At 35.6% G+C, this 11,019-nt stretch overlaps 2 protein-coding genes across 2 annotated transcripts; both read left to right on the top strand.

Annotated features, from left to right (window-relative positions):
• The first annotated feature begins 1,339 nt into the window (after window positions 1-1,339).
• LOC125473400 (UPF0134 protein MPN_013-like) lies at window positions 1,340-1,819 on the top strand. The gene is made up of 2 exons (XM_048576137.1): window positions 1,340-1,568; window positions 1,611-1,819. The coding sequence occupies exons 1-2, from the start codon at window positions 1,362-1,364 to the stop codon at window positions 1,734-1,736; spliced, it is 333 nt and encodes a 110-aa protein (XP_048432094.1). The 5' UTR covers window positions 1,340-1,361; the 3' UTR covers window positions 1,737-1,819.
• Window positions 1,820-7,744: 5,925 nt separating this feature from the next.
• LOC125473401 (protein CASPARIAN STRIP INTEGRITY FACTOR 1) lies at window positions 7,745-8,989 on the top strand. Its single transcript, XM_048576138.1, has 3 exons — window positions 7,745-7,946; window positions 8,440-8,495; window positions 8,636-8,989. The coding sequence occupies exons 1-3, from the start codon at window positions 7,865-7,867 to the stop codon at window positions 8,774-8,776; spliced, it is 279 nt and encodes a 92-aa protein (XP_048432095.1). The 5' UTR covers window positions 7,745-7,864; the 3' UTR covers window positions 8,777-8,989.
• The last annotated feature ends 2,030 nt before the right edge of the window (window positions 8,990-11,019 follow it).

Here is an 11,019-nt window from a genome sequence, read left to right on the forward strand (position 1 = left end):
TTATGATTGTGAAAATTTGTTGCGAGTTGTGAATTACTGTTATTTTACTTTTTTAAGGTTTTGGGAAATGATATACTATTAGGGGAGGTTTTGCAAAATTTTCTACAGAAATTTAAGCTTAGGATTTTCACCATTTAAGTTTTTTTGGATAGCTAAAAAAAAAACCATGGGGCCTAATCGAATGCTGAAGACGGCACAGAATGTACGTCTGTCTGCCTCCTTGATCAAGATTGCATATGACTCGCGACATCGTGGAGCGGCTACCTCACAGCAACATAGCATCGTCGCTACTAGCTGTGGTTGTGTTATTCGGAATTGTTGTCCTATGCAGCGGGAGACTTGGGCAGAAATTCCTCAGGAGACGAAGATACTGGTGCGAGATAAGTTGTCGGTTAGTATATTAATTTTTGGCCTTTTATCATTTTTTTAATTATGTTTACAAATATTATAAACCAAAGTATATTATCTTAATATTATTAAATTTCTTACTATTATTTTGTTGTTTTATTTGTAGGTCAATTTTGATTTTAAGGACATATCCCCTGAGGTCATCACCTACTTAGACGAGACCTTCGCATATCGGTACAAAAATTGGAAGAGCGATCTTCATGCGCATTTTAAGAAATTTAATGATCCAGAGGTTGCTCGCCTAGAGGGTTGTCCATCCGAGTTGGAGGACCGGCCAGAGGATTGGGAATGGCTCTGCAACCATTTTACGGACCCAAAATTTGTGGTATGTACTTAATATTTTAATAATAATTCATTAAAGTTTTAGTTATTTTTTTAAGCTTTTTAAAATAATTTCTTTCAAATAGTCGCACTAACATGTATATTGTGTGTTTAACAAAAGAAATCTGTTGCTGGCAAGATAGCTCGTGACTCTAAGATACTTCTCCACCATTCCGGTTCGAAGCCCTTTTCGTATAGGCTTGAGACACGACGTCAGGTAAAAGTATATTAATTTTGAAATTTTATACAATTTATTTTTTATTATTGATTAATAAAATTTTCCTAATTTTTTTTTTTTTTAGGAGGGTTCTAAGTTCCCAGAGATCGACGTGTTCAAGGACGTTTACGTTCGACCTGGCAATGAGAGTAGATGTAATTGTTATTATTCTTATATTTATGAATCGTTCAAATATTATTTATATTTTGTTATTAACCATTATATGTTTTTTTCTTTATTATTACAGGCTACTATGGTGGAAAAGGGCGATGCTGTTCTCCAAGAAGCAACATTGCAACTTCCCCCGGAAACCCCGATGGAGGACGTCACTTTACCAGAGGATGTAGGTTTTCAGATCATGACTGAGGTCCTGGATCAAAAGTACAATCGTCGTCATGGCAAGGTTGTTCGAGGTATGGGGAAGGCGCGGGTTCGTGAGACGGGTGCCTCTTCTTCCAAATCGACCACAGGAGAGGTCAACACCCTGAAGGAGGAAGTGACAACCCTAAAAGGTCAGCTTGCAGCCCAGGACGAGCAGATAAAGGCCCATAGTGAGCAGATGAGGGCCCAGAGCGAGCATATAAAGGCTGAGAACGAGCAGATGAGAGCTGAGTACGAGCAGATGAGGGCTGAGAACAAGCAGATAAAGGCCCATGGTGAGCAGATGAGGGCCCAGATGAGTATGATTGTACAGGCCTTAGCGGTGTCCGATCTCCAAATCCAGCTGCCAGCACCTGATCTTACTCCACCTTCGACCTCCCAGCCACCTCACCTACCCGATACCCAGTAGTTTTCAAACCTAGAAGACTACTTGTTGTAGTTTTTTCATTTTTTGTTTAGACATCTTGTATGCACATTTTCATATGGTTTATAATTAAATTTTTCTTGGTTTATTGTTTATTGTTTAGAATTGAATTACAATATTTATTAAAAAATTAAATCAAAAATATTTTTGTCAAAAAAATAAAAACATAAAAAGTTTGCGCGACGAAAAAGTTCCATAGGTCACGCAAAGTAGGTTTGCGTGACGTAGGTATGCGTCACGCAAAGTGTCTTTGAGTGACGCACACCTATGTCACGCAAACCCACTTTGCGTGACGCACACCTAGGTCACGCCAACCCACTTTGCGTGACGCAGACCTTGGTCACGCCAACCCACTTTGCGTGACGCAAACCTTGGTCACGCCAACCCACTTTGCGTGACGCATGGTACTACGTCACGCAAAGACACTTTGCGTGACGCATGTAACTTCTTCGTCACGCAAAACCTTCTTTCACAGGCTTGGCGCGCGACGAAGGTTCGTCACGCAAATTTTTGTTATCACGAAGGACCTACGTCACCCAAAGTATTTTTTGTACTAGTGGGTATTGAGATTAACTAGTTGATGCTAGTATATTGTTTGCTTGCTATACTTATCTTAGTGGATGCTAGCATGATCGATTGACGGAAGGTATGATTTCTGGACTGGACTTGATTGTTTTTTGATGATATTAATGAATGAGATTTTACTATTGCGATAGTATTATTATATAGCTTTTGCCATGTATGTTTTGAAAACAGGGGTTATTATCTTTAAATGATGGTTTTATAACTGTAATAAAACTGGTCCACTCACGTTTTGTTTTATCGACCCCTTCAGGACGTAACGAGAATAAGGAGAACATTGGTGGAGACGAGTGGGTTTGGTTTCGTCATTAAGTTGGCTTGTGATGTCATCTCCGGATGGGGTCATATGGCCAATTTAGTGTCGGCCAACACGTTACAGCCTCATAACTTGTGTTATTGGGTCGGGGTGTGTCATGTATGGGTATGGGTATAGGTATGGGTATGGGTATGGTTATGGGTATGGGAAAGGGAGGGGAGACAGGGAATGGGAGGGGACACGGGGAAGGGGAGGAGTTGGGTGGAGAGAGGGAGGGGTGGGTGGGAAGGGTGACGGGGAAGGTGAGGGGACACAGGGAAATGAGAAGTTGGGGGGAGGAGTTGGGTGGGAAGGGTAACCGGGAAGGTGAGAAGACAAGGGGAAGGGGAGGAGTTGGGTGGAGAGTGGGGCGGGGTGGGTGGGAAGGGTCACGGCCGGGAATGGGAGGGGGACGGGGTTGGGGAGTGGGATGGGTTTTGTTATAGTAATTTTATTTTTATTGTATTTTAATTAATTTGTTGGTTATATTATAAATTGCGGTTTTGAAAAGTCTAATTTATTTATTTATTTAAATAGATGTCTAGGCACATTGTTCTTGTCAATGGACGAGTGAAAGTTGACTATGACGAAGGACATAGGCGTCTAACATGTCCTCAAGTTCGAGCTATGTTGACTCCCTCATACGTGCACTCATTCGTACCCAATGCCCTATTACTATCCACAAATGGAACCATATCCCCCGGAATGTAAAGCAAGACCTAATGGAACAACTCTCGGTAATTGTTTTATTTTTTCATATATTATTTTTATGAAGTTTAATTTTTTATATATATAATTAGCAATTTATTGTTTTTTATAACTAACGTTTGTTTGTTTTTCTTTTTATTTCACACCGAGTTCGATATTGGTTATGGTGAACCGCAAACGTTTGACTAAATTTATGGGTTGCGGATGGCACATTTCAAAGAGTGGATGTTCAAGCTACGCGACTACTGTGTTGATCAAGAAAGTCATCAATAAGCTCTAAACAATCCGCCCAATGAATTTCAGAATCGGAGGGAGCAGTGGACGTGGCTATGAGAATTTTTTCACTATTTTTAATTTTTTTTTGTGGATATTTTTCAAAAAACGGTTACTTGTTTATTTTTTTAATTTGTGAAGGACAATTACTTTAATTAAATAATTGTGTACTATTTTAATATTAAATAAGTTAATATAAAAAAATTAATTAATCAAACATTAGTAATGTTTGATTAATTAATATGTTAATTTTTTTAAAAGTTTATTACTTTTACAAGATGAATCATTTCGTCGGTTTACTTAAACTAAACTGACGAAATTGGACGCAGAGCATAAATTAATAATCTTGTGTTACCTATTTGACAACAGCCTTCGCCGCTTTAAACTGTTGAAATTTAAAACCAATGTTGACACGATCACCAAAATTTCATCGATTAAACATTATTTCGCCGGGTAAAGAACAGTCAATGCAAGTCTACCCACCAGATTGTCGTCGCAATTGTCATCAGGTAAATATAATTTAACCAATGGAATTGTGTTGCCGTTGGGAAAATATATTTACGATAATGTTGACACGACAAATTTTGACCTACGAACTTCCATCAGGTAAATTTTCAACCAACTACTGTTGGTTTTAGGAGACGGTTCTTGTTCGTCTCGCAATTTATTTTTTCCAGTAGTGGCACTAGCTACGTAGTCCTTAGACAACATCTCATTTATTTCATTGAAATATTACAAATTCATGACAATACCAATGTGTTAAAATTAATAGAGTTTCTTTCTCCTATTGTATGTATAGTAATAGATAAAAGGGAATTTTTCCTTTCAAAGTATCTATATTTTTATGCTGATACGTAAAGAGGCCATTGATTTATTTGATACATACATGGTTAATTTATTTGATACATTTGCAAAACAAAATAATCTCGGATTCACGGGAAATTTTATTTAAACCCATATAACTTCACTCTACACCAAACTTAAATTTTAAATGTGAATTGTCTTTTTTATCCTATTAAATAATTACCATCAAGTACAAGATGAAATTAAAAGTAAAACTTAAATTTATCAATAAATCCACACTTAATAATCAAACTTTATCATCACTCAATCTTTTTCATACGTTCATTCTGACCAACATATGATGATTTTGAAATTTCAAATCCTCCAACTAATAAGATATAAACCAATTATGCAAGGTTTTTTTTCTTTTGATTTTATTTTTTTAAGAGTTTAAAAGTAGAATGCTTGCAATGAAGGTCTTTATTAGCCCGTGAGTAAATTACTCTATAGGACTCATAACTCTTCCAAAAGGCATTGGGAGAATTCAATACCGCCACCAACTGAAACATAAAAATAATGAAGCTAAAACACTAGTAAATAGCTTGACATATACATAACAAAAACAGAGAAGGTATAAACAACTGAAGTGAAGAAATGTACTTTTTGAAGTTCTTGAAAGCAGCAGTGTCATCCATCAACCAATGCGAAATGATTCATCTCCAGAAAAGTGAAGTCCAAATCCAGAACATAATGATAATTAGCAAAATTGTTCTTACTTCTAACAACTTGAAATACAGCAAATACGGCTTTGATAAAGTCCTCGAGTTTTGCTTTGATATATATTCAAAAATCATAATTGTCAATGATTTCCAATGTAAACCATTGAACCACAACACAACAGATACCATATTATTGACGCATTAAGCAAATATAGTTTTTCCATTGCACTAAAACAGAAGAAGGTTGGGACATTGATGACAATGAATATCATCCGTCATATACAGATGAGAATAACGTATATCAATGTGACTATATTTTCGACTCTAGTGAGAAAAAAGAGAAGATCATCACCTTCCTGCATGGGCACTTTTCTCATGAGAAATATTGGAGTAGCAAGTTCGCACATTTAAGAATCAAATATGAAAATAGTTTTAAAAACAGAGTTGTCTCCAACTGATTTTGGGTTTATTTTCTATATGGGTGTAAAGTTCACATATTGAATTGAGTTTGTAAGGGTAGCTTAGATAGTACATTTGGGTTTAAAGAGATATTGACAGTTTAATTAAAAATAATATGGGTGTAGAGAGTAAGTTGGGTGTAGAAAGAGGTTATATGAGTTTAAATAAAATTTCCCTAAAACTAAATCGGTCATTGATAAAATAGGCAATGCGACACACAAGCCTGAAAAATTCTCTAATATAAGTTAGTCTCACCTACAATAGTATAATTCATTATTGTACATTGGAATAATCTAATGAATTGCTGAATTTGCTATTGGAATCCAATATTAGCTTACTTCAAAATAAAGGTACTAATTTTATTGTATGAATTTTGTTATTGGTGATTTGGCTTGTTTAAATTTATTTTGCAATTTAGATACAATTGTTTTAACAAGCTCTTTCATTTTGTCGATGGTTGTTGATTGCTATTTAGAGTTTTTAAAATAAATAAATAAATAAACGATACTATCAACATTAAAATATTTATAATTTATTTTAAAATGTATCTTTATTCCCTTTCAGATTTCATCTCCCCAAACAGAAACAAAGTAAATAAATAAATAAAAGTTAGAATCAATCTTTGAAAGGAGATTCAGGAGATATTATATAAAACTTGAAAGAAAAAAAATTAAAAATTAATGACCAAAGGTTGTAGCCATACATGAGCCATGCAATTATATGAGCCATGCAATTATTTGGCACTTAAACAATCTTATCCTATACACACACAGTTGGTTACTAGTGTGACAGAGAAGAGAAATATTTACATTGCATATGCTTCTTAGTACTTTACTACCAAAAACCAATAATGCAATATGAATTGCAATTAGTTAGTGTTTTTTTTATTTTTATTTTATTATTATTACAAAGTGATATTTTAAACTATTCTAATTCAAAGAAAGAGAGATTAAAACTTGGAAGAGCACAAGCTTAAGTCAACAATGTGGACACACTGTTCTAACCAACTGATATAACTCACATTAAAGTTGCAACTAGTTGTTAAAGTGGGTGACGCATATATATATATATATATATATATATATGTGAAATAAGACATAATTTTGGGTTAATATTTTATAATGTTGACATGATAATTAACGTTATACTTTTTTTTTGGGGAAATTTAAGAACTTAATTAACCTATAGTTGTTATTGATGGGAAACATCACAAATATCCTAGTGAGATATCTTAGTGATTGATTGGAAACGTCACAAATATCCCACACTCAGTTTCAATTATAATTTCTCAAATTAGTGCATAACATCCCACATTCCCACTAATCATATGGTATTCTAACATTGTCTAAGATCAAAATTAGACGATAATTGACCGGATATTAGGGAAGGAGTAGATTGGCCAATTATTGAAGGCAAATGTAGGGATGGTTTGCTTAAGTCAGAGGCTGCCCTAACACCACTTTGGAAACCAAATGAAAAGAAAGATGGATTATTTTAAATATTACAGTGCATATATGCTTCTCTTTCTTCTCCACCAGTTCAGTGTTCTTTAAGTGGTATTTGGTATGTTGCCTTTGTCTTTATAGATGATTGAAAGCACTGGTCGTCCATAAAAGCATTTTTTATACCTAATGTTTCTCTTTAATTCAAGCACAGCCTACATGCCTTCCAAATTTTCCATTTCCGTCCTTTTGAGTTTACTCATAACTGAACTGAACATGTACAGCAATCTGAAAAACGTAAATGGTCATTCATGATGGGGTGTCCCAAATTTTATGTCGGATTTTTTCAATCTGGTTTCGCTATAGTTTTTCCCGTTTTAAGCTCTTTTTTATTGCCCTACTGGGCTTGGTGTTTTTGCTTCTTTTTAAACATCCTTGTTGTATATTCAAAGTTTATAATTACTTTGATTGCTAGTTATAAACAAAGTTTTGCCAAGATATTTAGGGGTTTCATGATAATTTCCACTGTGGGTCATACGTTAAGTACTATTCTTTTAATTAACTATATAAGTCCACCAACTTCTTAGACTTAGTGCCCCCAACAACAGGAAAGTGGTCTATGTCAACTTTTCGTTACAATTCAAGGCTAAAAAGCATAAAGCTTTTATTAATTTATAAGTACCTGTCAATTTTCTGTTTATCTCTAGGAATTCCACTCTAAGTAGACGATTTGATGTTCCTTTGCATTAAGTTGTAGGAAGCATATATCATTTGGTCCATTAAAATTATCTTATCTTAAAGGATAACAAAGCGTCTCAGACAGAAACAAGAACAACAAAGTAGCTTAACAACATGGCTTTCATGTTCCTCAAGAAGTTCAGCATCCTCTTTCTTCTGATTTCAGCATCATTTTTATCAACCGCTTTTGCAGCAGGTTTGTCTTTCGTTAAGTGTTCCGCTGCAGCCTTTGGTTTTAAATAGTCATATGAATCCTTGCATTGTCAGAGATGTCTGTTTACACACACACACACACACACATATATATATATATATATATAAAGATATGCATATTTATATAAAGATACGCATATGTACAAGAAAAAAGGGCTGCAGTGATGAAACAATTAACGACAAGAATTGCAATTTTTAGTAACCAAAAGCATCCTCGCAAAACACTAATTTCTTGTAGTTATGCCCTCATGCATAATTAGGAGCTAGTGCACCAGCAGCCCCTTATTTACGATGTTTATGAAAATGTAGCTAATTTGCATTGATTTGATCTTTTGCTTTATACTTATTACGTCTGAGTAGCCATAATAGATAGACTCCTCTAGCCAGAAATATTGTGCAACAAGATATTAATTTATGCAAACGAAAAGGAGATTTCACCTTCACTAATATGCATGATATGAGAACTGCATTTGCAGGTCGAAAATCGATGTTTGTCAACAAGTTTGCCAAAGAAATGGATGCAACTACAGAGGTTTGTAATTAGAAAGGCTTCAGAAATTCTGGTGTTTATGATCTCGTTCCTCTTCCTCCTCCTCCTAATTAATTAGTATTACTTGTACAGAAATTTTAAGTTTTGCCTCTATGACTCGTTATCTGATTTTCACGCTGTAGGAAATGTTAGGGAAGCCATTGAACCACAAAGAAGTAGCCAGAATCCATGAAAGGCTGCTTAGAGCTAACACCAAAGACTATGGGCGATATGATCCAGCACCAGCTCTTGTTAAGCCTCCTTTCAAGCTCATTCCGAACTGAGATGATAGTGAAGGTTTTTGCCATCCGTGTTCGCAGTTGGATTAGTGAATTACTTGTATGAATTAAATAAATGAAGTGTGTATCCAGTACTGTAAAGTCTTAAAAGAAATCCTAGTGTACTTATGTGAGATATATATAGACAATTTATACTAAGTTTTGAACTGTAATACATGTGTATGATGACTAAAATGTACTTGATGTTCAAACTTTTATGTGCAAAATAGATTGAGACCAATCATGGTATGGTGGGGTGGGGGTGTGGAGTGTTGGTGAAGGCAACTATGGCAGTGGCAGTAGCGGAGGCAACGATGGTGGTTGTGAGGGTGTTGGTGATGAAATTGGTGGTGGGATTGTGGTGTGGTGGTAGCTGCAATGAGGGCAGAGGCAGTGGTAGCAGAAGATGGTGGTAGTCACTTCCCCCAAAGAGAGTGAAACACAAGAGGGTAAACAATGTAGTTTTTAAAACTAACGAGAGAATTATGAGAATGAAAAAATACATTAAAGGCTTCCCTCCGTTTTATGAACTAAACTTTTAAAAGCAGCTTAGAAATTGCATTTTTTAAGTTGTTAAGGCGTTTACATTATCACACACTTTTTATTGCTTCATTGCTTAACTTTAAAGTTTTATGCCTCATTATGTAATTTTCTTCTCAACCCACAAGCATGTTGATGGTTTCTTGTGCTTGACAATATTTGGCAATTCCTGAAATAAATAAAAAGACAGTATTGGGCAATTTTCTTTGAATTAGTAAAAGGCCTCTAGTTTGAAGCAATAGTTTACACATACCATAGGGATACCATAGTTGCTATGTCATGTGAAAATTTTACCATACGTGTTATTCTATTATTGGTACGGAACGCCAAAGTGATATACCGGAGGCTTAGATAAGTACTTCCCCAACCGGAAATCTGCAATATCCTTGGTGGTATTCTTCCACACCTCAGCCACCGTATTTATGTCATATTCCTAACGCACGGATGAAGAAAGAAAGAACGCGAAAGTGAGAGAAATGCTGGGAAAAGTACTTGATAGAAAGAAACAGTTACCTTCCAAAGAAGTGAGAAATCATACGTGCAGTAACTTCTTACTGCAACATCACCGTAACCATAGCAAGAAAACTATAAAAACTGAAAAAAATTGAGGTTCCACCATAAAATCAACTAGAAATATGGGGAGTAGCTCAACCTCTTATAAACCCGTGTAAGGTCCCTCCTCCCATCAATATGGAACTCATTCTCAACACGCCTCCTTGTGTATGGTGAATTTTCAAGCCTAACACGTGGACAACACAACGGGCCTCCTTTCTTTCTTCTCTTCTTTCAAGTGAACAGCCCCTTCTTGTATCAAAAGGTTTTGTGTGCTGTACACCACACCACGTTGAGAAAGACCAGCCTTGACGTGGGTCGTGTGTGGCCATTAGGCTTCACAATTAGAATAACCTGCTCTGATACCATGAAGTAAGTTGAGAGGTTCCACCATAAAACCAATTGGCAATATGAAGAGTAGCCCAATCTCTTGTAAGCTTATGTAAGGTCCTTCCTCCTATCAATGTGGGGCTCATTCTCAACAATCACAAGCGGGATTTGGTAATTTAAATAAGAGAGTAGCATGTAATATAAAGTAGATAACCAATAACTTTCCTGTGACAAGAAATATTAGCTCTATCAGAGGTTTGAAATCAAATCTACAGAATTAACCACATGCTTTTGCAGCCATAAGAATGACAAAGTAATTGATGGATTTCTCTCACAAATTATATACATGATACCTGCATGACTTAACAAAGGTCCAGCAGCTTCAAAAGTCATTGGAATACTGAGAAGGCTCTGCTTCAAAGATTGGAACTAACCACATAATTAATTATTCTTTTATCAATGGCAACAAAGCGGGATTTACTTTATCTATGAACAATAAATCAACGATCAATTATGTGGTTGATGCATCTGCAGAGAAACCCTTCTGCACCATTTCGCGAAAAAGTTCCATTGCCCTTAATGTCTCATTGTTACGAATAAACCCTCGAATGACCATGTTAAATGTCCAACCACCTGGAGAACAGCCTTTATCTTTCATTTCTCTAAGCACTTTTTCTACTTCTCTTATCATGCCTCCATTAAAGAGTCCAACAATTATCATATTATACATCCTCACATTAGGTTAAAGTACTTTTGATCGTAAACCACAAAAGAGATCCATCGCAGATTCATGTTTTTGGGCTATGCACAAACCCTCGATGCCAATA

Source organism: the organism of the source record quoted next, unplaced genomic scaffold (assembly GCF_019419815.1).
Source record: "Pyrus x bretschneideri cultivar Hongxiangsu unplaced genomic scaffold, Pyrus_bretschneideri_v1 Contig85, whole genome shotgun sequence".
Classification (NCBI taxonomy): Eukaryota; Viridiplantae; Streptophyta; class Magnoliopsida; order Rosales; family Rosaceae; genus Pyrus; species Pyrus x bretschneideri.

Coding starts and splice junctions, on each gene's coding strand:
- LOC125473400 (XM_048576137.1), top strand. CDS start 1,362: ATGGGGAAGGCGCGGGTTCGTGAGACGGGTGCCTCTTCTTCCAAATCG. Junction 1,569..1,610: donor TGAGAGCTGAGTACGAGCAG/ATGAGGGCTGAG, acceptor CATGGTGAGCAG/ATGAGGGCCCAGATGAGTAT.
- LOC125473401 (XM_048576138.1), top strand. CDS start 7,865: ATGGCTTTCATGTTCCTCAAGAAGTTCAGCATCCTCTTTCTTCTGATT. Junction 7,947..8,439: donor ATCAACCGCTTTTGCAGCAG/GTTTGTCTTTCG, acceptor CTGCATTTGCAG/GTCGAAAATCGATGTTTGTC. Junction 8,496..8,635: donor AAATGGATGCAACTACAGAG/GTTTGTAATTAG, acceptor TTCACGCTGTAG/GAAATGTTAGGGAAGCCATT.